The sequence below is a fragment of the Wallemia ichthyophaga genome, assembly GCF_000400465.1.
Source record: "Wallemia ichthyophaga EXF-994 unplaced genomic scaffold scaffold14, whole genome shotgun sequence".
In the NCBI taxonomy this organism is placed as follows: domain Eukaryota; kingdom Fungi; phylum Basidiomycota; class Wallemiomycetes; order Wallemiales; family Wallemiaceae; genus Wallemia; species Wallemia ichthyophaga.
Window position 1 is genome coordinate 235,088 of NW_008806287.1, and position 27,121 is coordinate 262,208.

At 47.7% G+C, this 27,121-nt stretch overlaps 17 protein-coding genes across 17 annotated transcripts; 9 read left to right on the top strand and 8 right to left on the bottom strand.

The window, feature by feature from the left end:
• Positions 1–37: 37 nt before the first annotated feature.
• On the top strand, positions 38–863 carry J056_001273 (uncharacterized protein; the record flags this gene model as incomplete). The annotated part of the gene is made up of 2 exons (XM_009270833.1): positions 38–584; positions 637–863. The coding sequence occupies 2 exons, from the start codon at positions 38–40 to the stop codon at positions 861–863; spliced, it is 774 nt and encodes a 257-aa protein (XP_009269108.1).
• A 178-nt stretch (positions 864–1,041) lies between these two features.
• On the top strand, positions 1,042–2,520 carry J056_001274 (uncharacterized protein; the record flags this gene model as incomplete). Its single annotated transcript, XM_009270834.1, has 1 exon — positions 1,042–2,520. The coding sequence occupies one exon, from the start codon at positions 1,042–1,044 to the stop codon at positions 2,518–2,520; it is 1,479 nt and encodes a 492-aa protein (XP_009269109.1).
• Positions 2,521–2,626: 106 nt separating this feature from the next.
• J056_001275 (COP9 signalosome complex subunit 6) lies at positions 2,627–3,553 on the bottom strand (the record flags this gene model as incomplete). Its single annotated transcript, XM_009270835.1, has 1 exon — positions 2,627–3,553. The coding sequence occupies one exon, from the start codon at positions 3,551–3,553 to the stop codon at positions 2,627–2,629; it is 927 nt and encodes a 308-aa protein (XP_009269110.1).
• An 806-nt stretch (positions 3,554–4,359) lies between these two features.
• On the bottom strand, positions 4,360–4,920 carry J056_001276 (uncharacterized protein; the record flags this gene model as incomplete). The annotated part of the gene is made up of 1 exon (XM_009270836.1): positions 4,360–4,920. The coding sequence occupies one exon, from the start codon at positions 4,918–4,920 to the stop codon at positions 4,360–4,362; it is 561 nt and encodes a 186-aa protein (XP_009269111.1).
• Positions 4,921–5,059: 139 nt separating this feature from the next.
• On the top strand, positions 5,060–7,110 carry J056_001277 (Ubiquitin-activating enzyme -like protein; the record flags this gene model as incomplete). The annotated part of the gene is made up of 2 exons (XM_009270837.1): positions 5,060–5,685; positions 5,739–7,110. The coding sequence occupies 2 exons, from the start codon at positions 5,060–5,062 to the stop codon at positions 7,108–7,110; spliced, it is 1,998 nt and encodes a 665-aa protein (XP_009269112.1).
• An 89-nt stretch (positions 7,111–7,199) lies between these two features.
• J056_001278 (Pre-mRNA-splicing factor PRP46) lies at positions 7,200–8,735 on the bottom strand (the record flags this gene model as incomplete). The annotated part of the gene is made up of 4 exons (XM_009270838.1): positions 7,200–7,217; positions 7,265–8,376; positions 8,422–8,555; positions 8,608–8,735. The coding sequence occupies 4 exons, from the start codon at positions 8,733–8,735 to the stop codon at positions 7,200–7,202; spliced, it is 1,392 nt and encodes a 463-aa protein (XP_009269113.1).
• A 90-nt stretch (positions 8,736–8,825) lies between these two features.
• On the bottom strand, positions 8,826–10,139 carry J056_001279 (Protein sof1; the record flags this gene model as incomplete). Its single annotated transcript, XM_009270839.1, has 2 exons — positions 8,826–9,690; positions 9,748–10,139. 2 exons carry the CDS (start codon positions 10,137–10,139, stop codon positions 8,826–8,828), a joined length of 1,257 nt encoding a protein of 418 aa, XP_009269114.1.
• Positions 10,140–10,366: 227 nt separating this feature from the next.
• J056_001280 (Pre-mRNA-processing factor 17) lies at positions 10,367–12,326 on the top strand (the record flags this gene model as incomplete). The annotated part of the gene is made up of 5 exons (XM_009270840.1): positions 10,367–10,462; positions 10,514–11,203; positions 11,255–11,575; positions 11,628–12,099; positions 12,247–12,326. 5 exons carry the CDS (start codon positions 10,367–10,369, stop codon positions 12,324–12,326), a joined length of 1,659 nt encoding a protein of 552 aa, XP_009269115.1.
• A 64-nt stretch (positions 12,327–12,390) lies between these two features.
• On the top strand, positions 12,391–13,687 carry J056_001281 (Zinc finger protein sfp1; the record flags this gene model as incomplete). Its single annotated transcript, XM_009270841.1, has 2 exons — positions 12,391–13,509; positions 13,562–13,687. 2 exons carry the CDS (start codon positions 12,391–12,393, stop codon positions 13,685–13,687), a joined length of 1,245 nt encoding a protein of 414 aa, XP_009269116.1.
• Positions 13,688–13,803: 116 nt separating this feature from the next.
• J056_001282 (Origin recognition complex subunit 5) lies at positions 13,804–15,012 on the bottom strand (the record flags this gene model as incomplete). The annotated part of the gene is made up of 1 exon (XM_009270842.1): positions 13,804–15,012. One exon carries the CDS (start codon positions 15,010–15,012, stop codon positions 13,804–13,806), a length of 1,209 nt encoding a protein of 402 aa, XP_009269117.1.
• Positions 15,013–15,315: 303 nt separating this feature from the next.
• On the top strand, positions 15,316–16,719 carry J056_001283 (Bouquet formation protein 4; the record flags this gene model as incomplete). Its single annotated transcript, XM_009270843.1, has 4 exons — positions 15,316–15,393; positions 15,465–15,518; positions 15,569–15,768; positions 15,816–16,719. 4 exons carry the CDS (start codon positions 15,316–15,318, stop codon positions 16,717–16,719), a joined length of 1,236 nt encoding a protein of 411 aa, XP_009269118.1.
• A 172-nt stretch (positions 16,720–16,891) lies between these two features.
• Positions 16,892–17,623, bottom strand: J056_001284 (V-type proton ATPase subunit E; the record flags this gene model as incomplete). The annotated part of the gene is made up of 2 exons (XM_009270844.1): positions 16,892–17,354; positions 17,409–17,623. The coding sequence occupies 2 exons, from the start codon at positions 17,621–17,623 to the stop codon at positions 16,892–16,894; spliced, it is 678 nt and encodes a 225-aa protein (XP_009269119.1).
• An 80-nt stretch (positions 17,624–17,703) lies between these two features.
• On the top strand, positions 17,704–18,228 carry J056_001285 (uncharacterized protein; the record flags this gene model as incomplete). Its single annotated transcript, XM_009270845.1, has 1 exon — positions 17,704–18,228. The coding sequence occupies one exon, from the start codon at positions 17,704–17,706 to the stop codon at positions 18,226–18,228; it is 525 nt and encodes a 174-aa protein (XP_009269120.1).
• Positions 18,229–18,338: 110 nt separating this feature from the next.
• J056_001286 (Meiotically up-regulated protein) lies at positions 18,339–21,087 on the bottom strand (the record flags this gene model as incomplete). Its single annotated transcript, XM_009270846.1, has 3 exons — positions 18,339–18,384; positions 18,433–20,839; positions 20,889–21,087. 3 exons carry the CDS (start codon positions 21,085–21,087, stop codon positions 18,339–18,341), a joined length of 2,652 nt encoding a protein of 883 aa, XP_009269121.1.
• Positions 21,088–21,407: 320 nt separating this feature from the next.
• J056_001287 (uncharacterized protein) lies at positions 21,408–22,311 on the top strand (the record flags this gene model as incomplete). Its single annotated transcript, XM_009270847.1, has 4 exons — positions 21,408–21,460; positions 21,506–21,719; positions 21,767–22,237; positions 22,288–22,311. 4 exons carry the CDS (start codon positions 21,408–21,410, stop codon positions 22,309–22,311), a joined length of 762 nt encoding a protein of 253 aa, XP_009269122.1.
• A 51-nt stretch (positions 22,312–22,362) lies between these two features.
• On the bottom strand, positions 22,363–23,244 carry J056_001288 (uncharacterized protein; the record flags this gene model as incomplete). Its single annotated transcript, XM_009270848.1, has 1 exon — positions 22,363–23,244. One exon carries the CDS (start codon positions 23,242–23,244, stop codon positions 22,363–22,365), a length of 882 nt encoding a protein of 293 aa, XP_009269123.1.
• A 36-nt stretch (positions 23,245–23,280) lies between these two features.
• On the top strand, positions 23,281–27,096 carry J056_001289 (uncharacterized protein; the record flags this gene model as incomplete). Its single annotated transcript, XM_009270849.1, has 6 exons — positions 23,281–24,854; positions 24,901–25,279; positions 25,333–25,448; positions 25,505–26,205; positions 26,257–26,384; positions 26,434–27,096. 6 exons carry the CDS (start codon positions 23,281–23,283, stop codon positions 27,094–27,096), a joined length of 3,561 nt encoding a protein of 1,186 aa, XP_009269124.1.
• Positions 27,097–27,121: the final 25 nt, after the last annotated feature.

Below are 27,121 nucleotides of genomic sequence, written 5' to 3' on the forward strand. Positions count from 1 at the left end.
TTTTAATAATTTTAATTTGATTTGGGTGAATACCATCATGATGAGGATTAGTAGAGTGGCAGGTAGAATTAGTGGATTAAACAGATTAAGTGGATTACGCTTTATAAACACCCAACCAAGCTCAGATTTCAATACACCTGCACCAATAAATCCAGCTGTGTACACCACACACCAACAAGGACCTTTACATGACTACGCCAGCTACATAATGGGATCATTACCCAAGTTTATACAAGAATTTAGCGTTTATAAGGATGAGATTACTCTAATGGTTCCTCCTTCTGGCGTTCTCCCTACGCTGGACTACCTCAAAAACCACACCAACTCACAATTCAAATCAGCAATGGATATCACTGCAGCTGATTACCCAACCAGATCCCAAAGATTCCAAGTCATCTACAACCTCCTCAGCGTTAGACACAATGCTCGTATTAGAGTGAAGACATATGCTGATGAAGTTACGCCAGTTCCTTCAGCGACAGCAATCTACAGAGGCGCTGATTGGTTTGAAAGAGAAGCCTGGGATATGTATGGTGTCTTCTTCGTTGGCCACCCTGATCTTAGACGTATCTTGACTGATTATGGTGGGTTTGAATGGTTGTTTGGCCAAAGTTTTCACTCATCCGCAACATACAGGATTTGAAGGTCATCCACTTAGGAAAGACTTCCCCCTCACTGGCTACACAGAGTTGAGATACGATGAAGAGAAAAAGCGTGTTGTTCAAGAACCTCTACAACTCACTCAAGCCTTTAGAAACTTTGAAGGCGCTGCTTCGGTCTGGGAGCAGGTTGGTGAAGGTGTTGATGAGAAGCCAGAGCACTTTAAGCTTTCTCCACCAGAGCCAGATACTGAGAACAAGTAGTGTTTTTTAATAAATAATCATTTTTCAATTTTCAATTTATCTTGAATTTAACCTGACTTTGTTTGAATTTACTTGAATACTTGAAATTGTTCGAGATTCCTTCAACTTGCTTGACTTGTTTGGTAACACTCAAACACTCAATTTAAATACCTGTCAATCTACTAGCAATTTACTAGCAATGACCACCTTATACACCTCATCCACCTCATCCACCCGCCGACATACCTGGATCGCTTTCTCCAGGGCTTTTACTTCATTCTCGTCTTTCTCTTCATTCTCATCACAGCGGAGGTGGCTGCACACTCACACAGACGACGATAGCGGCTTGAGTAGTCCTGTTGGTGTTCCATATGGTGCACGTCTACCCAGGCGTAGTAGACGTGTGGCTGTCAGTAGCAGCGGTGATACCAACACAAACACACAGGCACACGCCTACATCGAAAAACCCAGCACACCCACTACACACAGCTCTCACCGTCCTCCCCTCCTGTTCACCATACGCGACCAGCTAGCCTATGGAACTGAGCTGAATGAGCTTAATGAGCTGAATGAGAGGGGCAATACCAGTACCACTAATACACCAACCAAATCACGCAAACAACGTCAAGCGATGAAGAGAGCGCTTCTCGAGGCTGGCGAGCATGTAAACCCGTTAAAGCAGCCACAGTCACGGCAGTTAGCACAAGACACTCACACCCCGAACTCCCCTCAATACCCATACCAAAATCTACACCCACGCTCCTACCAGCAAGTCTCACTCGCTTTACAGCGCCACTCACGAAGACAAGTCAGAGAAGCACTCTCGGCCTTCCCACCCCAAACGCTCTTTCACGACAGCACACTCGCTAGCATTCTCACAGTCGGACTTGTGCAGACGCGCGATGTTAAGGGGGCTGCTTGGTACCTCGAGCAACTAGGCGAGGGAGTGCAGCTGAGTGAGGCTGCTTTTGTTGCTTTGCTCGATGGTGTGCCAGCGGAGAGAATGGGGAGAAGGAGCGAGAGCGGGAGCGCGTCTACTAAACAACTCCGCGATCAGGGTAGAGCTCGCCGTAGCAGCAGCTTCCCACCACCTTACTGCTCATTAGTGGCGCAGTATCAGTGGAGACGTCTCGCGACACTGATCGATGGCGTTAAACCTCCACAGCAGGCTCTCGTTAATGTTCTTCCCCTCCTCGCTTTGCAGAGAGGGTTGTATGTGTGGGGGAACGGGAGTGCAACTGGTTATGATAACACTCAAACACACACTCGCACTCAAACCAACCCCCATACTGCCCTTGCTGTTCTCCGATGGCTCCTGCGCACTGGATACGACGACAGCGCGGCGCTGTTTGTGGAGGAGGTCTTGAGTGGCTGGGAGGGAAGCGAGCACACCAAACACACACCGCAAATCACCTCATTCGCATTACACTCTCTCAACCTCTTGCTCAAATCACTCTCTCACTCCCATGGTGACCCTGCTGGTCCCAAGTTCCAAGAAAGATATAAACCATACAAATACTACAAAGACGCGTCGCCAGCCTCGCTGCAGAGCTGCAAACAGGTGGTTGATTTCTTCTGTAGGAGAGTTCCCTCGCTGAGGTTGAACGGGATGACACATGCGATTGTTGAGGGCGTTAGAAGGGGTGAGAAGGATATCGAGAGCAACATGAAGAAATAATGCATTAGAATAGAATGGATATAGATAGCATACATAGAATATATAGTATACATACTTTCGATGCGTGATACACTTGAGACACTTTCTTTCGTATATTGCAATACGTCTAAGTCCTCCGACCAGCACCCTTCTTAGGTATCCTAGATTTGATTGGTTGCTGAGATGGGTGTTGAAACAAGCCCTTTTTAATACCCGAATTGATCTGATCTTGGAGAGACTGTGGGGACTGCGACGAGGTGGTAGTGATGGAATGTTTGTTGATGAGGTTGTTGAGGGAGTGTGTGGATGAGGTGAGGGCAGCGAGGAGGGTAGTGAGCTGGGTGTCGTTGGCTTCAGTGTCCAACTCTCTCTCAAACTGAGCACTGGTAGTCGCAGGCAGTTGAGTTGAGATGTTATAAATCATACCAAGTATTTCGTCGTCTCTGCGTGTCTGGCCATGAACTAGCTTTGTCAAATACCCTCTAATCACGTCCACTCTCTCATCCAACAGTTTTATAGCGTTAACTTGCGTGTTGAGGCCGTTTTTGAGAGCAGAGGAGTGGGAGGAGTGGTTTGATTTGTGTATATCATCAACAGTAACCCTTTCAATATCAGTTGTTTGGATTGAGTAGTCGCTTTCCACCAATTTAATGTCATCCACATCGAATACACTGACGTAGGCGTGGATGTTGGTGGACTGAGTGTCTACGACGAGTAATAACGGTGACTCAGTGTACTTAAGGAGTTGCTTGTGTATTTGAGTGGTGTTGGCGATTGTGCGTTGAGTATACCAGCCAATCAGCTCAAATTCCGGGAACACCTGCTTGAATAGCTCGAGACGGGTATTCAGGTATTCGTTATCCAATTCGACACCGCCCGCGACTCTCAACTCGAAGCTATTTACGATTTGAACATTTCTCCCAGATTGAACGCCTAGAAGCGCACCTATAGACACCTCAGCACTGCCAATCCACTTTGACCTGGTACAGTGATCGGATATGTTGAGTACGGGGAGTGGGTGTATAGATAGCTGTACTTGGTTGGCAGACGACATGGTTGTTGGGATCAAATCTATTAAAGGGCTACTACAGAACAAATACCAATCAAAAGATATAAAATACATTGAGACAAGTATTATATTATGTCTATTGCGCGTGTTAGTGTTGCTCAGTGGAACGCAGCCAGAGCCAGACAGCACTCAGTATGTCAATTCTGGAGCCTTGTAGATGATACATGAGCACACCACTCCTCCCTGAAGAAATTCAAACTTGTGCAGTTCAAAAGCATCATGCGTGGCTGTCGTGTGGCTCTGGCTTATAAACACCACTCACAGTAGAAAATAGAAAACAACCGCATCCAGTACTGACCAAAAGTAAGCCCCATTCTGTTGCCATTGAAATGACCAGCAAAATACCTTTGATAGTTGACTATCTAATGACAGACTGCAAACACACAGCTCTTGTCTTCGCTGGTGAGTGAATGCTTTCTGCCTTTCATCGGGAGTGTTTGGTGTGTCTCCCACTGCAGATCACAGGAGCCATCACCCCACTCCCCACCACACCATCGTCAAAAGACGTGCTCTCCGGCGTGCGTAGGTCCGGGGACTTTCCCCACAGCTGTCGTCGCAGCAGAACTTGTCTACTCGCTTGTATTGCTGCGTTATGCTGCTTTTCGTCACTGGATGCGGTTGTTAGGAATGCGTGAGCTGGGATGCGCGCTTAAATAGTCTGGAAAATTTGTAAAATTGCTTCAACTATCCTGATATACATGTATCTTACATTCTACTATACAATACACCTTTCTACACGCTTGGGAATGAGATTAGTGAGGGTCGTTATGGTCTGAAAATTTTCATCTTTTTCAGCGCACCTCACCGTCATTAGCATCACCAGCAGAAGCCTTGGCGCCCCCGCAGGCAACGACACCTCTCTCCTTGTTCCTCTCCCGAATCAGCCCCGCTAGCACCGCGCGCAGTCCCTCTACGACGCTGGTGGTGGGTGGGGGATGGATACGCAACACCTCGTGCGTGCTCACCAACCCCGCTTCGTCGAATGCATATCGAAACAGCACATCCCACTCGTATCGTTGCTGAGTGAGTCTGTTCGTGCCGTTCACTATGAGCCCCATGTGGACATGGCGGTGGTCGTGCAAGCTCACACCCTTCACCACCACCGATGTGTCCGCGTGCAGCGCTACAAACACCACGCGCAGCACACCCGCACTGCGCATATACACCCCTCTGCCGCGCAGAGAAGGCAGTGAAAATTGGCGCAATCGGAGCTGTACGTGCGGGGAGTATAGGGGTGCGCCATTTGGTAAGATATCCACTAAACCCTCATGGAAGAACTGAGGGAGCGTCTCGTTGAGTGTGTTTATCGCCCTTCCTGCGTGGTTTAGCGGTGTAGGCAGTGGAATACGCATACACACCGATTCGTAGGGATTGCTGGGAATCTGAGTGGATATTCCTAGTGTTCCTGATAGCTGGAATACGTCTAATCCTCGTAACACCTCTAATGCCTGTACTATACCCAATACACATGGTTGTTCATCCCATACGGCCATGTCCACAGCCACGACGTCAGCCAACACACATCCCACCACCCACGCCATATCCACTGTCCTCGGTACAGAATCATACAAATCAATTAACTCCTCCAAAATCCTCATCGTCGGCGCTGGTGGAATTGGCTGTGAGCTACTGAAGAACGTTATCCTATCTGGCTTCACAGACGTGCACATCATCGACCTCGACTCGATTGACCTCTCTAATCTCAACCGCCAATTCCTCTTCCAAGCGCGGCACATCAAGCGTAGCAAAGCGGTCGTAGCCAAAGAAACAGCGAGCACGTTCAACCCAAATGCGCTTATAACACCCCACCAAGCCAACGTCAAGGAGACTCATTACAACGTCTCCTGGTTCGCCCAATTCGACGTGGTCCTCGGCGCACTCGACAACCTCGACGCGCGCCGTCACGTCAACAAGATGTGCCTAGCTGCAGACACGCCTCTTATCGAGAGTGGAACCACGGGATACTCAGGTAACGTCCAGGTCATCATCAAGGATAAGTTTGAATGCTACGATTGTCAGGTGAAGCCAACTCCCAAGACTTACCCGGTGTGCACCATCAGAAGCACCCCTTCTGCTCCCATTCACACTATCGTATGGTCTAAATCCTACTTACTACCGTTAGTTTTGATTTTCTCTTGCATTATCCTAACCTTTCTCACAATCCTCCCAGACACGTCTTTGGCGAGGCTGAGGATGAGGGTGAGCTTGACCGCGCTGAACTCGACGGTGAGAATGGTGACGAAATCAAAACGCTCAGGGAGGAGCAAGGCTCGTTCAACAAGATACGCGAGGCTGTCAAGAGTGATGGTGGGCCGCGTGTCTTATTTGACAAGATTTTCAACCGCGATGTCAGACGATTGTTGCAGATGGAGGATATGTGGAAGACGCGTACTCCGCCCACCCCTCTCGAGTTTGACGAAGCGAGTACGTCTACAGCGCACCCCACATCTTCTGGCGCCAGTAAGGGTGAGGGTGACAGCGCTACTGAGAATACCGCCGAGAGTGCCATCGCAGACCAGCGCAAACTCACTCTTGCAGACAACGTTGGTCTCTTCCTCGACGCTACTGCCCGTCTCGCCCAGCGCTCTTCTAACACGACCCACCCGATCGAATTCGACAAGGACGACCGCGACACGCTCGAATTCGTCGCAGCTGCTTCTAACCTCCGTTCAATAGTCTATGGCATACCCACCAAGACGCTCTTTGAAGTGAAGGAGATGGCGGGAAACATTATCCCTGCGATAGCCACCACGAATGCAATTATAGCTGGAGTGCAGACGATGAAAGCGATCAATGTGCTCACGAGGCAGATGGAGCTGTGCAAACCGAGTGTTTATCTCGGCTCGCAGTTGATAGCAGCTCCGTTCGAGACACCTAATGCAGGATGCACAACTTGTCGCGATGTCTACCTCACCCTGCCAGTGAAGGCGGAGGAGGTGCGTCTGAGCGAGTTTATAGATGCTCTCAGGAGTAGAGTGGCCGTGTACGCTGATCCATCGCGCGAACTTGCCGTGTTTGAGAGAGAACGTCTCCTCTATGATCCAGATTTCGACGAAAATCTAGACAAAACCCTCATGCAGCTGGGATGCGGCGAGAATACATTCATCACTCTCGTTGATGAGGATGGCGAGGTGGAAAATGTTACCGTCGTTCTCGCTATGCCTGGGGAGGAGAAGATTGCCCTTCCTCACTCTGACTCTATCAAACAGCCTGCAAAGAAGGAGAAGAAACTCGCTCCTGTCGCTGAAAACTCACGCAAGAGAGGCCGTGATGATGATGCAAACGATGACAGTACTAATACACAAACTTACACTGAAAATGCTCAGGGCGTCGTTAGCATCGTTGATAGCAGCGACGACGAAGGCCCACCGCCAGCAAAGAAAATGCACACCGATGGACCAATTACGCTCGACGACAGTGATGATGAGGGTGCTGAAAAAGGTGCTGAAAAAGATATCAATCACGCTGCTAACCACACCGACAACCATACTGCCAATCAATCTCCCCCTTCAAACGACAAAGTCATCAGTTTAGACGACTAAAAAGAATCACGCTAATGCATTCTCTCTCAATCTTATTCTCACCTACCCATTCATATCACTCTGTATAATACATAAACATTGCAACTCCATTAGACCTCTTTGTACATCTGTGGAAATGTCAGCAAACAGCAATAATTATAATCCAACCACACACCTTAATAGTCTTATCAGCACACCCAGTGATCAACCTCGATCCCGTCTGGTCGAACGTCGAGCAGAAGATGCCGGCTTCAGCGTCCAATGAACCGGGTTGAGGAATGTCTGACATGGACTGGAACGGCAGACCTGTTTTGTAATCCCAGAAGGTCATACTACCGTTATCAGCACCAGAAAAGAGTACTCCATCAGGATTAACAGCCAGACTATTTATAATAGAATCGTGACCGCTGAAATTATGCACAAACTGCCCCTCCGGACATTTCCACTTTTTGATATTATTTCCACCAGCGCTGCCACTAGCGAAGGAGTATTCAGTTGGGTGAACAGCCAAGCTACGTACGCTTTTCTTGTGATGAGTGAGTGTAGTCATAGCCTTACCTGCAGCGAGATCCCACAATTTCACCGTGGAGTCCATAGAGCCGGTGATTATTTGCGGGTCACTATCCTGAGTGGCGACGCAGCCTACTGTGCCTTTATGACCAGCCAGGACGTGTACGGGAGCCTTAGTGCGCATATCCCACACACGCGCTACACTATCGCGACCGGAAGTGACGAGGAGATCTAGAGTAGGGTGAACAGCCATGCTATAAACACCCGAGAGATGACCGTGGTAGTGTCGTATCACCTTATTAGCTTCGAGATCCCAGCATTTCACCAATTTGTCCTCCCCGCACGAGAAGAGGTACGGGTGGCGGTTGGAAATGGCCAAACCGCGCACTGTGGATATGTGACCTGTTAAAGATAACTTCAACTCGCCGCTGGCCATGTCCCAGATCTTTATCACTCGGTCTCCGGCGCCAGTCGCAAACCAGTTGTTGTCGGGCTCGACTGCTGCACAGCGCACCCAACCTAGATGACCCGAAATGACACGCATAAGCTTCCATTGTGGGTGGTAATCTGGTTTCGCTTGCGTTTGCGTTTTGAGGTTTATCAGCTGCTGGCTGAGCCTGGTGGTAGACGCGCTGGTGGATGGTGCACTCATACTTGCACTCTCACTCCCACTTCTAACCCCACTCGCGCCCTTGGGGAAGGACTTGTGCAGGATGAGTGAATCGTGGGCGTCCTGCTGCGTGCTTCCTTCAATGGCTCTCTGCGTCGGTTGCGATACTGGGAAGTGTGAGCATAATCGCTATAGAATCTACCTCTACTCACCCTCGCCCGCTTCTGCCCCGTCTGCCTTGCGCGTCTTCTTGCCTCGTGGTCCCGCCTGGGCAGCGAGTGAAGGCGGGAGATTCTGAGCGGCAGTGTATTCGTCCGCTATCTTCGAAGCAAGCTTTGCTTTATTTCTGTGACGTTGGCATTGTTTAGCGAGCGTAATGGAGAGTGCGCAGAACCCACCCAGCCTCATTGACCCCAGTCTCCGCGCTCAAGTCTAAATCTAAATCTGCATAGAACAGCTCCCTGCCTCTCTTGAGATTCTTATTTATTAGTTCGTTTAGTGATGGTAGCTGGCTGCTGGCTGCCATGGTGGTTCTACGATAACAAGCACAATTAAGATACTCAAATGCATATTGTATGATATTCTATTACATTATACTCTATTCTATTACAATACATCACGTCTGCTCACTCACAACCGCCCTCTTCTTCTCAGACTTTGGCTTCGCCTGTCCAGCTTTGGTGTGCGTGCGTATATTCTCCTCTTTAGCTCTTTGCGCATCCACCATAGTCTTCTTAGCTGACGACGCGTTCCTAATAGCCTTTGGTGTGTTTCTTCTGCGCTCCACCTTGCGAACTTCACCCACACCACCCCATCTCTGCCTAAGGCTATCTCTATAGTTCATCTTATCACGCTCACGACCATCAATCTGACCAATCTTATCACTTGCTCTCGACTTCCACATCCTAAGATTACCATCATCTGAGCCAGTGAGAATGTACTTGCTATCCAGACTGAATTGAACATTCATCAGTCTCTGCATACGCTTAGTGTGGTAGCAATCGCTCGATCTACCGTGATTCTTGTCGAATACTCTAACAGTGCGGTCCCAGCCACCACTAGCGATCTGTTGGCCGGTTGGAGACCAGTCACACGTAGTAACAGCAGCTACGTGGTCTTTGTATATCTGTAGCGCACCATTGCCAAGATTGCGTATATCCCATGTGTAAAGATTGTGGTCTTCACCCGCTGTGAGGAGGAGCGTTGGGAGGATTGGGTTGAAAGACAAGTCATTCATCTTGAAAGGAGTCATAATACGACCTATACTACCACCGTTGACACGCGTATCCCATAAAGACACACTTCTATCACTACCTGCAGCAGCCATGATGGAATGCTCGGTGGGGGAGAATTTGAGAGCAGAAATGTTATCGTGACCCCATTTATAGGTCTCAATTGGTTCAGTGCGTGCCTCTTCCCAGAGCTGAATTGCGTTAGATGCAGTTGCGAATGTTGGATGTAAGCGATTGTGAGTGATTGAGCTGTGAGGGAGGTGTTAGTGGGCATGAGAATGTATAAATCAATCCAAAGAGGCTCACTTGATACCAGCATTAGCTGACCAAACTCTTAACGGTTTTTGTGAGTGTTTCTCAGCGACATCTTCATCAATAAAACCGGCGTTATCACCAGCGTCAGTGGAGTAGTTAGCGTCCCACATCTTGACAGACTTATCAACGCCTGCACTAAGTAATCTGGAGTCGCCGCGATTAGACTTAGCTGTATGTGAAAAAGTTAAGGAGGAAACAATGCCATGATGAGCGTTTGGGATGTTGAGTAGAGGTTGACGAGTGGGTATATCATGTACAGCGACTTCACCTAAAGCGCCTGAAGTGGCAACAACGCCCAACCTAGAGCTATCCCTAGCCATGCCGTAAACACCATCACCGCACTCAATTGAACCGATAAAAGGTTTGGCGAACATTCTATCCATTTTAGAGGCAACAACGGCTCTAGTGTATTCTCTTTGTTTAGAGAAATTGTGTAAGTTTGGATTAGGATTACGAGAAGGAGGCTTCTGATCGGATGGATGGGAGTCACTGTGTGTTCTAGTGATTGCTTTTATTTTCTATTGGGATTTGAATTAGAGTTTAAATTTTAAAATATAACAATTCAACAAACCATTTCAATTTTACTTGATAGTACTTAGCAACGATTAGGATGCTTGTAAATTATAGTTCAGATGAGGATAATAATAGTAAACCCTTGAATTCAACTGAAATTCAATCTGCCCCTCAAGTACATACCGCTGCTGCCGTAAGTGGATCGTTAGTTGTATTCGCTGAACCCGCTTAATCACAATCCCAGGATGAACAAGCTCAAGCACTCATGATGAGACCAACTGATGATCAAATGATGGTTAACGTCCCTTACGATCATTTGAATAAATCCTTAGCAGGTCCTCAAGATCCCTTCAGAGATAAGAACAATAGACCTTTTCAAAACCTACTAAACGCACACGTTGAAGAGCACACCATGAATGATCATGACTTTATCTCCCTCCAACGCCAACACGAAGGCATCACTCGTCCTGACAAGAAACAGAGACAATCCTTTCCAAGAGAAGACAAAGGTGATTTAGAAGACGTTGACGGCGATAACGCTTATAAAGGTCCTTGGGCTGAATGGAAGGATGTTCGTAAACCCGATGAGATTGATGCTCCCTACGAAGAAGACGTCGAAAATTGGGAAATTCAACGCGACAACTGGCTCAACGACGCCAACAAAAGCAAAGCTAGCAAAACTCTACTCGCTCAAGGTGGTGAAAAGTCAATCTTCCACGGCAGCCAAACACGCGATTATCAAGGACGCACTTATATGCATATACCGACTGATGTCGACGTCAACCTCTACGGTGAGGAGGGTACCCAGACTAACTTCCTACCAAAAGCTTGTATACATACATGGGCCGGTCACACTAAGGGTGTCTCCAGAATCAAGCTTTTCCCCGGTTCTGGTCACCTCCTTCTATCTGCATCGATGGATAACAAGGTTAAAGTGGGTTATACACTCTGCTGAACTCACTCCAACTCACCTACCTCTTCACAGCTATGGGATGTTTACAACGAGGGTAAATGTCTCAGAACTTTCATGGGCCATTACAGAGCCGTAAAGGATATTTCCTTCAACAATGATGGTACACGCTTCTTGTCTGCTTCGTATGATAAACAAATCAAACTCTGGGATACAGAAACTGGTCAGTGTCTTAGTGCTTTCTCAAACAACAAAAGCCCTCAGTGCATTACTTTCAACCCGGATGCAGACAAGCAGGATACTTTCCTAGCTGGTATGCAAGACAGAAAGATTATACAAGTTGATCTTCGCTCGAATGAGATTACGCAGGAGTATGACCAACATTTAGGTCCAGTTGTGAGTATTTATCGTGTTAGCCAAGAAAGAATATCTAAGTTCACACTCACAGAACACACTAACTTTCGTTGATGATAATCGACGTTTCGTTACAACATCTGACGACAAAACTATGAGAGCGTGGGATTACGATATACCCGTTGTCATTAAATACATTGCCGAGCCCGATATGCACAGTATGCCAGCTGTCGGTTTGCACCCGACGAAAAAGTTCCTGGCTGCTCAATCACTCGACAATCAGATATTGATATGGGCAGCAGACACATTCAAGCAGAATCGCAGGAAGAGATTTGCAGGTCATTCAATATCTGGATACGCCTGTCAATTAGGTTTCAGTCCTGATGGTAGGTATATCAGCAGCGGAGATGGGGCTGGTAACATAGTGTTCTGGGATTGGAAAACGAGTCGTCTGATGAAGAAGCTCAAGGCACACGATAGATGTGTGATTGACCATGCGTGGCTTCCTCATGAGACCTCCAAAGTCGTTACAGCTAGTTGGGATGGATCGATCAAACTCTGGGTGCGTGTGGAGTGTGGAGTAGCATGTGTGGAGCATACTAACAAATACACAGGATTAACACTATTCATCCCCACATTATTATGTATTATACGCCATATTAATATTGTTATCGTCAAATATTGTTAAATTGCTACTCCTCACCGACGCACAGCCTTCTTGGACACTGCACTTCGCGAGGGCGGCCAGCAGCGAGCAGCGAAGAGTGACGCTGGCGTTGAGAAGAAGAAATAACCAATAAATGCATAGAGAAACCCACTATATGCAATATACGCCATATACAGACGCAAAAGGAGATATGCTCGCCACATCGATAACAGCGCACGAGCCACAAGGCAAAACGGATGGAGCCACAGCGGCAATGGAAATACCTCGCACAAAAATCGCGACTGGCACATCCGGCACACCTCTCTCGCCGTTCTCTCGCTCGTTCGGCGTACTAGTGGACGACGTGTCCGGTTGCGCGTATGACAGCACAAATACAGACACAGCATGTGATTTGAGCTGCGAGGTAGTTTCGGAAGAGAGTCTGTCCATGTCAGTCGATGATAGTAACAGCAACAACAACAGCTACGCTCTCACTGATTACCTCCCGCGACTGGAAGAAGACTTCTGCAGAAATTTTACATGCTGCGGTGTTTACCTGGATAATTTGCACCAGCTGCAGAACCATTACGAAGCCGAGCACAAGCAGGTGCAGCGGGGGAATGTGGATAAAGTCGAGCAGACCGACGAGGGGGGTGATGACATGAGCATGAGCAACATGAGCAACATGAGTAGCCGGAGCAGCACGAGCAGTGGTAACTCACAAGGCGCTGTCAGCACACCCGCCAGTTCAATACACAGCGATATACAGTCTCATAAGCTCAGATTGTCGCAGGCACATAGCCCACTCACAGCCAGCTCCAGCTCCAGCTCCAGCATCAGCATGCCTGGTACGCCGATGATGGATATGGAGATGGATTTCGGAGTCAGAGTCGCAGGTGCTGTCGACAACGCCTACTCACCTGCTGTGCCGAGGAGCTTCAGTGGGTGCATTACTCCGCACATGCTCCATCCAGCGGCTATGGCTAGGCAGCAGAGTCAGAGTCAGAGTCAGCATCAGCAGCTCCACCACCAGCAACCCTCTCATCCACACAAATCTGTACCCGTTAGCATGTCTAGCCCATTATCTGGGTTCTACGCTCAGCCTCCGCTTGCACCGCAGCCAAACGCGGGTCGCAGAGGTCCATTCGCTTCCCTCCAGCCGCAGCCCGCGCGCTCGACCACATCGACTGCTGCTAGTGTAAAAGGCTTGTCTAACCAGAGCAATATGAGCAACACCAACACACATATACCCTTCACAGCCGCAGTTCATCCCCCAGCAAATCCACAGGAGGAGAAGGACAGAGACAAGCCATACAAGTGTCCAATTCCGGTGGGTTAATGATATTAATTTTGTTGCGTAGAGCTCTTCTCATTCTTTGCAGGGCTGTAATAAGGCATACAAACAACAAAACGGTTTGAAATATCACAGATCTAAGGGTCAGTGCTCATTCCAGCAGCAGAAGCATAATCAGGCGCAAAGTCGCGAACATCAGCTTATTTTTTCGTGAAATGGTCCTGAAGTGAAACACCAAAAAAACACACGACACACGATACATAACAAACAAAGAACACAAGACAAAAGTAAACCCGCGTAGTTTTGTATAAAGTATATATAAACGAGAAATCATGATATATCCCACAAAAACTCGTGCAACTTGACTCCGAAACTTTTGGCCAGATTCGACGCGACGTGGTATCCGATAGCGCACTTGAATGTCATTCCATCGAGTCTGTCAGACGGACATGTACGCTGAACCATTTTTATACGCGAAAGATGAGCGATATTCTGTAAAACATCTACCTGACCAAGCTCGTTATCGGTGAAGACTCTTGAATCGTTTTTGAGGTTATTGAGTGAGTAAGTAGTGAGAGTAGATTCACTAACGAAATGCAACAATGAACCATATATATGCAACCATCTATCGAATGAAAAGTTCTTAGGACCTAGGAGATTTTGAGCAGGTTTTTTGTTCTGCTTAGATAATCCAATGTCACGTCGTCTAGGCCTGTACCTTTTTGCCCGCTTATCGCTACTGATAGACAGCATCTGTATATCCTTCTTAGGTGGGTTATATGAGGCGAGATAAGATGCAATGAGAAGGAGTTGCGCACAGCGTGTGAGATCGGTAGGTAGTGAGGCTTGCAAGAGATCCATATGATCAGGAAGACTGCTGTTGATCGACTGTATCACACCTTTACTAATTTTGCTGAAAGTGAGTGTAAGATGGTCATTGTCTCTCATTGACGGTCTCGCACTGAGCTCTTTCCAAGGGTGTATAAAAGTAGGCCATGATTTATGCGTTATTTTGAGCAGTTCCTTGGGCTGAGTGTTGAGTGCAAGCGTTGAGCTCATGATGAAATTGCATAAAGCGAGATAAGAGTTGTGAAGATTTTCACCAATATGCACCGGACGGTTGAGAATGAGATAGTCTAAGATATCTTTGTGAGTAACTGAGGGTATATTTACGACGATAGGATCAGGAGAGAGACCATTGGTAGGACGAAGGGTTGTGTAAGGCTGGTTTGAAGTGAGGATCAGAGTGAGTGGGGAGTTAATGATTTCAGGAAGACGTTGGAGTGCTATGAGAAGGTTGCCGTAGGATTTGAGTCTGTGAGCGTCAGAAATGACGATGAAGCGTTTGCTCGAGTCACCACCATTCAAGGTGGATAGACCATCGATCAGCCTCTCAATTGGATTGGTAGAATCTCCGTCAACGCCGAATGCCGACAAGACGCGCTCAACGACTAAACGCGCGTTATAAGCCTCATTTGAATCAACGAAAGGTGTATTCCTCGGAAGCGCCTGTTTGAGAAAATCAAGGGTGAAATCCATGGATTGTATATCTTGAATGAACATTGATTGCGGTGAGGGTATGTCAGGGGATATAAATGTGCTCAATTTCCTTTGGATTGCGTTTTTATGAATTTCCATATTGAGAGTGTATAAACAAGGAGAGAGTGTGTGCGGGATTTGATAGTTGCCATTGTAATACACGTATAACACTATACACACTTCCACATCAGCCCTGCTATTCTCCCAAATTCGTTCAATTTTGCACGCCCCTCTACTCAACCAAGTAAAAGCGCGTCTCTCGTCTTGAATCACCGTCACAAGGAGGACAGAAAAACATAAAAGATGACAGCGCCTGTATTACCAAATCATTTCAATGATTTATTAGATATCTCCGAGGTGCCCACTCCAAAATGGCAACAAGTAGGCTTTTCTCCCTTCTCTGGCCTTTCTTTGGCCCCTTTTCTACGCGACTTGCTCACAAAACGCTATAGATTACGCGAGACGATAGACCAATCACAATAGCTAGATTGAAGTTGCCTCATCCGGTTAGTTTAGCGCCATTTACGCCTTTCAAATCATCTTATTCCCCACTCAGCGCGAAAAGCACACGTTCGTACTCAGGAGATACGATTGCAATGGAATATCTTTCGGATCGCTCTTCAAGGCCGCGTTCCCATACGCTACTGATGAGGAGGAGAAGAATGAGTTTGACTACGTGAAGAAAAACTACGATGTGATGTTGGTGCCTACTGAGGAGTACAGAGACACGAAGCTTGCTAAGCTCGCTGGATTTTGGTATGTGTTTGCTGTTGGTCTCGTTTACAGCCTCTTACTCTCCTCAGGATTCCAATTGAAGTTGCTCAGAAACTCGGTAAACGCTACGCTATGGAGGATTTCTTAGAAGCGCTTATTAAAGCAGACAAACCAGACTTGACAGATTTCAAGAAACGCTCTTCAAACAGACAAGCCTCAGAGGATGCTAAGAGCTCTCCAGCCAAAGCTCAGGCTTCTTTGGAATCACCAGCCAAGTCAGCTACAAAGATACCAACACCAACTAAGAATCCGGCTCCTAGGAGATCAGCTAGACATCAATCGAGATCACCATCACCATCACCCCTGACTCACAACCTCACCCCAGGCAAGAAGAAGGCAAAGAAGGCACCAAAGGAGGCAGTCATTGAAGAGAGTCTCGAAGAAACTGTTACCACAATCCAGCCTCCATCGCCAATGATGCATCAGTCTTCACCCGTGCATGAACAGCCATCCTCTATGCACGACCAACAACAGCCACAGCAGCAGCAATCATCACCAGTACACCACCCAGCACACCAACCAGTGCTTCACCAGTCATCACCACTCAAAGCTGCTCTCAACGATGACCAAGTACTTGCTGATATCGAAAGGGCAAAGGACTTGGTGGATGATATTAAGCAGTCCAAACAGTTGGCTCAAGGCAGTCCAGTAAAGGTGTCTGGTGAGGAAGTGGAAGTTACTGTTCAACAACCAACCGTCTTTACAAGCACCTCCGATCAAGGTGAAGGTGAGGGTAAGAGAAAGCGCGAGTTGGAAGATGAGACTGGAAACGAGATCAAGGTTGTGTCGTTCGGACAGAACCCACCTGCAAACGCTGAGGAGATACAAGAAAGACCAATTGTACAGCGTAGAGGTGTTGCTGCTGCAGTTGGAGCTTTTGCACTTGGTTTCGGTTTTGCAGCCAGCAATATCCTTCCAAGGTTCTTGTTTTAAGCGAGCACTTTAGTAGTGCTAACAGGATACTTATTGCTTCTACCACCAATACTCATTATTAATAATGCTTCATCTTTCTTTTCCTCGATTTGTCATTCAAAGCCTACAATATCTAATAATCTTTTTCATTCTTTGTATGTTTAGTAAGGTATAAAATGAATAAAATGAGAGTTCAGTTGTCAAATTTACGATTTGGGTTGCTGCCGAAGAGATCGTATCTGATTTCAGGCAGCATTCTGTCTTCAAGGAGAGTAAGACGGGCCTCGATTGTGTTATCGATAAAGATGCGATTTCCGAATGCGCTAGCCTTGAGACCGCCAGCAGCTGAGTCCTCGAGGGATGTCTGCACCTGTATATCAACATCGCGACCAGAAAGCTCCTTGTATTCACTCTTAGCCGAGTCAAGTGAATTTTCTGTCACCTGCTTATCCTTAGGTCTAATGTGTATAATAACCTGCTGCTCTATAAGCTTCAATAAAGACTGTACGATCAATTTCTTGATGACTTCAGCGTAATCGTCGGATTCGGAGAGCTGGTTAACACGATGCTTAACGTCTTCGAAGAGTGTGTTAAGATGGTCTTCACGGCTGCTGAGTACTTTCAGTCTCGATTTGTTTGTTTCTGTGGATTGTGCGCTGCATTTGGTTGTGTTGTGAGTATAAGAGTGAATGCCTCATAGCCAAACTCACATCTTGCGGGCCACGGTAGCCTGCTTGTCCTTCTTATCGTAAACGCTATCGAGATGCTTCTGCTCCTGTGCGACAATCTTGGCCTTCTCATGCTCGTACTCCTCGTCAGCCTTAACACGCAGCTCTCTCGCCTTCTCCTCTGCCTCCTGCTTGATGAACTGTACCATTTTGTTAAGCTCGTGCTTCACTTCATCGTCGTCCATTGGTTTTGTCATGGTGTTGGTGGTGTTGGTGGTGCAGGTCCAACGTCTATGCGCCTGCCAGCGGCTTGTACTAACACCACAAACAATATACAATGCCCCCACGCAGACTGCCTAGCTCTGTGAGCATAGGCACAGCGTATGAGATGGCCGTACGCCACACTCTCGCTCGCCAGCTCCAATTCGAGCTGAGTAGAGTCGGCGGTGCGCACGATCGCGGCGTTGACCTGATGGGCGTGACGCGCACTCCTCAGCGACTTAGTTTGGTAGTGCAGTGCAAATGCGAGTCCAAGAAGCTGTCGCCGCGTCATGTAAGGGAATTGCAGGGCACGCTGGTTCAACATCTCGATAGCAGCGGTATGACAATCGCCTTGCTGGCTAGCTCACAGGGATTCACTTCTAGCACCGTTGCAGAAGCTATCGCTTCGCGTCTGCCGCTCTCCCTAGTGCATATCTCAACTAATGGGACTCTCCATAATTGCCTTTTCAACAACGCAGCTTCACTCCTCCTCGGTAAAGCTGGTTTGCAGCTCGTCAAGAGCTTCAGCACCGCCCGTAGCCCCAATAGCGATGGCATGGACTTGGTTATATCTCTCGAGCAAACAAAACCATCGACATGAAATTCGAATTGGCTACGTATTGGTATTATGTTTAGACTTAGAATTTAAAGTAATATGGAATTTACGCGAAATAGTACTACAAGATCCTTTTTCCTTTTGTATCAATATTCTCATACACTGTACGCAACTCTGGCACCTGCAAAGACATAAGGATATCTGCAAAACGGGTCAGATTTTAGCAGCTGAAACCAAGTTCTTACGTACGGCTTCTGGTACCAATTCCTGAACGACGCTCTCTCAGCAATCCTACCCGCGGATGCATAACTTGCTCCTGAGACTGTATAATGAGCACCGTCGAAGAAATCGTTCGAGTAGCCTGGATACAATTTGCTTGGCTCGTATCCTTCCAATTTATCGAACGGATTGCTCGACCACTCCCACACGCCCCCATTATGTCCTTTGCCGACGCGGCTTGGTGGAGCAGGAGGAACGGGGTGCCAATTACCGAAGCTGACATTAGCTGCAGGATGGTCGTTGGCCGTGACGCTGCTCAGCACCTTCAACTCGGGCTCGTTCGGGATCCTACCGCCTTTATCGTGCGCATATCTCTCCAGCCACTCCAGACTATCCTGGACAGGCCAGTGCTGTGCAACATCGAACTCAACAAGACCGTACAGCGTGCGTACCTTTGTTGACCCATCACGCACTGCCCACGATGCAGGCATGTGTGTGCTGTGCGTACGCTCAAGCCACTCCCTAAACTCGCCATTGCGGATCGGGAGAGCATCGACGCGGAAGGCTCCGACGTGGGAGAGTGTGGCTGCATGTTCACAATCCCACCCATACTCGTGCGTCTCTGGCTGGTCGTTGGCGAGATTCTGATCCTTATCGCCTGACTCGGCGTCGTCGTGTCCGAGCGTAACAGTCTGTGCTGGGAAATGCAAGATATTATTGCTCAGTGCTTCCTCCCCCTTCTTGCCATTCCACATGGTCGCCAATGCTTGCCAATCTGGCACGCTGAATCCGGAAGGTGGGTTGATGTCCTCGCATTTCTGTATAAGCATGTAAAGAAGTGTCTCGCCGTGCATTATCATATGCTCGTATGTCATGTGCAGCACACGCGATAGACGTCGATCTAGGTGCACCTTACCCAGATCGAGATCGGCGTATATGTTCAGCAGACGCTGTCTGGTCCTGACGTCGAACTCTAGCACTTGCGCGAGAGTTGGCCAGTCTTCCTCCTTCTCAGGCACGAGCGAGTGGTCGTGACAGACATTCGGGTCGTCCATCGATGGATCGATCCCGCGCTCGAAAATATCCTTGAAGCGCGCATTTGTGAGCGGTGTGTCGAAGTGGTTTGAGATGTATATATCCAAGAATGCTGGAATGTGGCCAAAATAGAATAGCACTATGTGACGTAAATCTATGGGCTTCCGGTGCAACATCTCATCAGGTACCATACCCATTATGCAATCCCAGCATTTCCACATCTCAATCCAGTCAGAGACGAGTGGGACACCCTGCAACGATTGGCGAGTAGTGTTGGCCCACGATGGCAGATTAGGCGGAAGGAGGTTGAATGATGGACGCTCTACCAACCACAATCCATACATGTCATTGCTGTCGCTCCATTTATACGTCGCGCGCAGCCCCGCTGCCCTAAAAAGTGAGATGGCTTCTTCATCGGAGTACTTGTATGACCATTCGACATTGAGTAGTTCATCTTTTTGGATTTGAACCTGTTTAACGGTATCTGTAAGCTCATTAAATGCGTTTATCGTAGGAATCGTAATCGTCAGTGCCTCCTTGGCTTTGTAGTAAGCCTCGTGACGTCCATTGTCCTCGTCGTACACTGAGACATACTCAAATTTGCCCTCGAGTAATTGATCGTTGTTGTCGTTGTATGGTGCGAGGATACGGCTAGCGTGCGAAAGTCCGTTGAGGATGAAGCGCTTTGTTACGCCAAATTCATCATCGTATGCGCGCTTCACCATGTTCTTCTCATTTCTCTTGTCGAGCCCGACGAGCAGAGTATCGAAACCAGGCCTCAGGCTTTCCCTGACAGTCTGAAGGAAGGATACTGCACTGTTCCTGTCAAAATTTCCGATAGACGAACCGAGGTGCCAGAAGGAGAGGGGGTTTCTGTCGTCACCCAGCACACTCAAGCTCGACTCTGACTTCCCAGCAAGACCAGGAGAAGATGGCGGGGTTAAGACGGAGGATTTACGCGGTGGTGGCGCGTCGCCGAAATCACTAGCGCTGGATTTGCGATCAGATGGGGTGATTGGGGCAGAGGAGTCAGGGCTACTATCACCTGATGAATCAGACTCCTTCTTGATCTTGGAGGACAGCCAGTCGAATCCCATGTCGTAGGTGCCGCAAAGACCAGCCATTGTGACGTCTTTGTCTAGCTGCTGATGGTGCATATCGGCCAGCGTACGCTCGAGCTCGTGCCTGTCGAGATCAAGAGCAAAGTAATTGATGTCGCTGCGTTTATTGGATCTGCTAAGCTGATTCATTGCGTCGAGAAGGTGTGACGTCTTCCTGAGTGAACCAGCGCCCAATTCAACCACAGTACCAGCGTTGTATGAGTTGAATAGCTTCTGGGCTATTTGGTGCTTATTGTCTCTCAGAATCTCCAACTCTTTCCAGAACGGATAGTAAAAGGTTCCTGAGAGTGTGAGTGGCGTGGGACTGCAAACAAGAAACTCGAAACTCACCTTGGGTAATCTCGTCATATAGCTGGAGACCCTTGTTATCATACAGAAGCAGCGTGGGGATTGACTTCGTGTAAGGCAGCGAAGTGGACTGGATGCTGTCTGGGTTATGTTCCAAATCGTCCAACGAGCTAGAAAGCGATTTTAGTGAGAAATTCGGATCGATTTCCAATTCTGTAGATAGATTGTATATTTCAGCCATCGCCGTTCAATTGAGACTCATGCGGCAGCCAAACGGCACCTTAATTAACCAATTACGTCAATAATACCCGACCCACAAATACTTTGGACAGTATAGTCGTGATTCGGGTAGCTCAAATTGTGTGTATGTACTTGCCTAATTGTACCACAGTGATTTGCGCCATCGTTCCTGGAGATCATTTGATTTCCTGATAAAGATGGGTTGGAGACGCGTCGTTAACGAGGGTCTGCATTCAGTAGTACATTTCATCTTTGCGTATCTCTCATTTTCGCTATCTCTTCCTCCTTCCGCTCAACGTTCATCATATCAAAGGCTCAGAAATGGAAAGAGATCCACTGGGACAGAACAGACCTTTTAGACATCAAATAGATTCGTGCGTCTTTGTTTCGCGTTTCTGCGCTCTCTAATGTCACAATAGCGACGAGGAAGATGAAGATATGCAGGGCTTTTATCCAGGCCAGCAATCGCAGCAGACGCAAATAATAGACACACCTTTGCAATTCAAGTCGGCTGTAGACGCCCGATCCCTCCACAAACCGCTGCTCGTTGCTTTGGGTGAAATCGGACGTCATCTCGTAACAAGACTCGAGCAAGTGAGCGTGGTGAATGAAATTTCAGCAGACGGTCAAGTGGTGCGTCGCATTGAAGCTATTTTGCATCAACTAATGTATACTTTAAGATAGCACTGCTGCTCGCACACAAGGACAATGCCAGCATACTCTACATCCCCTCGCAGCCCGTCTTGGAGCTCACACACAAGCTGAGCGTACTAATCCTCGACTTGCTCAAACCAAGCTCGGTTGTCTCGGTGGACACATACCCCAATACGACGATATACCTCCAAGACTCCGATAGCGAGAACCCTCCTTTGTTACAACTGGCAAATGTGGCTGAGGATGGCGTTAGCGGTGTAGATTCCCTCCCACCGCCCAACATTATCGAGGGTATTTCAGCTGCACTTCTGTCTAGTGGTCTCATTAGCCAGTCGATTACACCCGTAGTTGCACTTCTCGTTCCTACTCTGGCACCTCACACGCCGATAGTCAGCCAACGTCTAGCTAATAACGTTGTCGTTGCTCAAAGACTGAAGAGCGACGACTTGGATGATTTCATTGAGGGGCAAACCATGTTCAGCATCTTGGCAGACAGCGTGAAGCTCAAGACTGGCATAGTTTTCAACGCGAAGCAAGTACAAAACAGGATAGACTTCATTGGTCCGTTTAGAAGGAAGAGACACACTGAGAACCTGATGTACATGTAGAGTAGGCGTTGAGCTTACTTTGGTGTAAATATGTTGGATAGAGGGAGCTGGCGATGCATATTCTGTGTTAATTCTATATACTCGTCTATATCAGGACTGATGAAGCCGTGTCTGACAAAGAAATCGATCAGGACCAATGCGCAATTTGGTTTGAACTGTCTATCGTGGATGTTTGCAATAGCCTGATCCACACTGATACAACTAAATGACTGCACCTCGCCATCATTGGGTGTAGGAGTTACGTGGTGATCCACCTTCAAATCGAAAACGAATTGAATTTCAGGTTGTGCGAAGAGGCCTTGTTTCATATAGAAGTAAGTGACGACGCCGGTGCTCTTAAGGCTGCTATGTATGATCTCACTGGGAAGATTAGCCTCCTCTTGGCACTCTTTGATGACAGTATGCAGGACGCTATCACCGAAGGCTATTCCACCGGCTACAGTGTTATCGAGCATGGCAGGGTAAGTCTGCTTGGTGGGTGATCGACGCGGTATCCATAATTTGTAGTCGGGAGTGAATGCAGTGAGATGTATCCCGTAAGTGGGTATACCAAGAATACCAGCGGCTGCCCTCTCTAATGTGAAGAGGAGGGAGTTGTCTGCGCTGTACACCCCATAATCCTCATTGCGCCAGCCATTCAACTCATGTTTGACTGGTAAGGGAGTATCTGTGGCTTCTTTGAGTGTTCTAAAGTGGAGATTTATAATTTCTGAGTCGCGTTGAACCGAGGAGTGGGTGTATATCACAGAATCGTGTTTGATAGTGAATGGAGGGATATTAACGAACCCAATCAATTGTTTGTTAATGTAGCCGATAGTATGTGTATTGTGCTTCAAAGGTATAAATCCTTTTGGATTGAAATTATTCAACTCGCGGATTAATTCTATCATCTTCATCGTCGACGTCCATCAGATTGACTTGGATTACTAGAGATGGAATTCTACACAAAATTACGTGATAAAGATAGAGCCCTGGATGATAAAATACAGCTTATACGCACCAACACCCACTTTATCCCAAATCTCCACGAGATGGTCGTTGACTTCTTGGTGACTGAGTTATCTCAACACCCGGATATCCCTACATTATGGCAAATGCTGCGCTCTAGCCTAGACGCACATCCAATTACGGCCAATATCATACGCTTGGTGAAAAAATCCAACCTGATTAACCCAATCTCTGTGGTATTCAAACAAAACAACGAAGATGCACTAGAGAATGTCGCTAGAATACTCGATTTGACTATAGGCCACTATAACAAAGACTCTGTCCTCAATTCGTACTCAATTTACCTCAATTCAGCCACATATCCACCAATCAACGATATATTCATCCGCTTCATACGTCTCAACAAGTTTAACAAGAAATCTTTATCTGGATTCGTACTTGAGAACATTGATAAATTCATCACTAACTACTCCTTCACCTCCCTCCTTATCACTCAAACTGACACCATTCGCTCTATTCAATGGGCTAGCGATATGGACGACTTTCTCATTTATCACCTCACCCAACACTACGATAAGGATTTGATTGAGCACTTTATTCGCACCAGCACAAGCCATCACCTTATCAGCAGTTTGCTCCAATTGAATCAATCAAAGGCTGTGCCTCTGTCGGAAGACCTATTGCAGCACCTCACTCACCAATCCATCGAGTTACGATCACCAACCATTTTGAATGCATTGTGGACCATAGAACCTGACCATATGTTTGCGCATATTGATGCCAGTATTCGTATAGGCTTAGCGGACGATGTAGACAGAATATTGCAGGAGAAACTTCTCTTCACCATCATTACCGTCTACTCGGATACGCGTTCGTTGCCTACGCTTACAGAATCGCTCATTAGCGCCCTCTCCTCTAATAAGCACATACACATGCACAGCACCATAGACTACGCACTGATGAACGCATACCAAATATATACGACATCTGAGCAAGTCGAGCAATTGTGCAATTACTTTGGAGATAGATTGAGGGGGACTTATGGAATCGAGCCGTCTATCAAGAAACGCAAATCGGAGGGTAATGGCAAATCGGTAATAAACCCAGACGTTTCGTTTACAGCTACTGCTGCAATAGCAGAGCTCTTTTTCATGGCGCTCCCCAAGCTACTGACAAGCGTGACGGCTGGCGTAGGTGATGACCTTCGCACCCAGGTACAAAAGCTCGCCGAAGATATATCCCCGCAGTACACAATTTCAGATGCTAGCAAAGAATACCGTTCTGTGCGGCTGATGAGGTGTCTCGCTATCAATCAAATCATCACTCTACCGCAGGTTTTTAACGCGATGATTGACGCATTCGAAGCCGCTGCGAAGAATGACGATGACAGCCTAGCTTCTGAATATGCCCAGATGGCGTTTTTCACGCTCAGTCATAAGGTTGTAGACGGTGATGTCGCGAGGAGGTTCCTAGATGTATCCACATCTGTCGCCTTGCACTCGTCAAAGGTCGGGGAAAAGGTGCTGGGATGTGTAGTGCGTCATCTCTACGTGCTGGAGTAAGTCGCTTCACTGTCAACTTGCCGTCTTTTAACAACATCGCAGACACTACGCGCGCGATGAACATCTTGACGCCTTCATCGAATTCATTTGCAGAGGTGAAGACATATACACATCATCGCAAGCTGTGGCTGTGGAAGAAATTCTCACTTCTGCGTTGTTTTGGGAACTCTCTCGCTTTAGGAGCCGGTTGACGACGCATGTGGAATCTACTCTTAAGAGCGGTGACCAGAGGATTCAAGCGCACACACTCACACTTCTCCTCCGTTTCCCAAGGGGGTCTTATACGTCTAAATTTGTGCGCAATCTTGCTATCGATACGGCTATCGCGCTAGAGAGTGTAGCCGAGAAGGTATCTACTTACATCACCCTTCGTCGTCTATTGTTGGCGCTGATTGGTGATAACGCCAAAGTTGGCGCTAAGGTGTGTACAAGTTGTCGCTTGCAAGGGTTACCAAATCTTATTCGACGCAACAGAACGAGGAGTATGCAGTGTATCTAGCGACCAGCTCAACGTGGAACACTAGTGGAGATGAAAAGGCGTTAAATGAGCTGAACAAAGTCTCAATACAGCTGCTTGACATGTTGGCAAGGTGAGTACAATGTGTATCTAAGCAAAGCGGAGCTCCGGCTCACCACAAACCCACAGACCAATCATCCGCACCGACTGTGCGCAATTGTTCAAAAAACTGCACAAGAAATTCGACAAAGGTGTCTTGAGCATGATGGCAGCGAGTTGTGTTCTAGAAGTATACTTGGCGCACCACAAACCCAGTCAAGAAAGCGAGAAAAGCGCAACGATGACAACAACAACAACAACAACAACGAAAGACGACAACAAGTATGTGTACAAGCTGACCCAGGCAATGGTGAACAAACTGTGCAGCGAACTTGTTTACCACACCACCGTCGCTAACATCTCCGCTTTGGTATCGTGTCTGCGTATGAGTATGATACGGGGTGGTGGAGCTGTCGATGCAAAGTGTCTGGATATAGCTAAGAGCGTCACATTAACACGCGTGCACTCTACAACACCAAACGCTCAGGTAGATTCTGCAACTTCGGTACTCCATTTCTTGTCGGCTGGACTCGTACGCAATGTCGAGCAAATAGACGTAGCTGCTGCGTCATGGTGTATTTATCACGAAAGAGCATCAACCGAGATGAAAAGCGTGATTGGAAGAGGATTGGCTGAGGTTGTAGTTATGTTCTTAGGTGATAATAACAACAATGACGTGGATGTCGTCGGTAATTTGTGGGAAGTCTTTCATTCTCACATCCGTGAGCCGACTTCACCCCTTTTGGCTGCGCTCGATGGGTTGAGAGTGGTGGTCAAGTCGTGCAGAGAAGGTGGGAATGGTGTGTTTGCGTAGACAGATAGCTGACAATACCAATATGTAGGAAGGTTCATTCGCAGACGTCTCTCGGGATTATTAATCGATCTAGCCAACGCAGCTGCTGTATACAAGCACCTTCCAACCACATTAGGTGGGATAATCGAACTCCTCGAATCAATTGTACATGAGAGGGTAAGTTGGTCTATATAATAACTCCCTCCAATTCTGACCAACCAACAAGGCTATTCTCCTGCAATCTACAGACGTAGGATCGATACTGATAGCGCTGACAAACGCAGTAAGCGCGTCGAAGGGGACAGTGGAGAATGAAGCAGACTCAGCGAAAGCACAAGCACTCTATGACCGGGTGAATTCAACGTTACTCCAACTAATCAGACTGCGTAGAGACATATGCGCCAGCCATGCGCCCTCACTAGCGCTTCTCCTGAGTGGGCTAATCGGGTTACCACTAACACTGCGTCCCAATCTTGGTGGGGGAGCAATACGAGCGCATCTAGCGCACCGCCCGAGCTGGCTACCTAGCGAGATGGCGCTGAACCCTAAATCACTTACGCGGCTACTGGAGGGGTTAACGACGAAGACGGTGCCACTGACAACACAGCACCAGCAGCAAGTCACGTCGAACAGCTTGAAGGAGGCATTCGCGCGTCATGCTTATATTGTCCTGCACACTTTCGCTCGCTCGGCCACCTCCCCACATAGCTTCTACCCTCAGTCTACCAGACATAGCTTGATGGCAGGCTTGTATGCACTGTGCGAGTGCGTCGATCTACATAAAGAACAGGAATTTATGCTTTCGGGTATCACGGATGATGGCGCAAGGAGCGTCGTCAAGGTCTTGTGGAAGGATTACGATGAACAGCGCTATGTCGGTCTCTCGTGATAACTGTGACAGTGCTGTACTATTT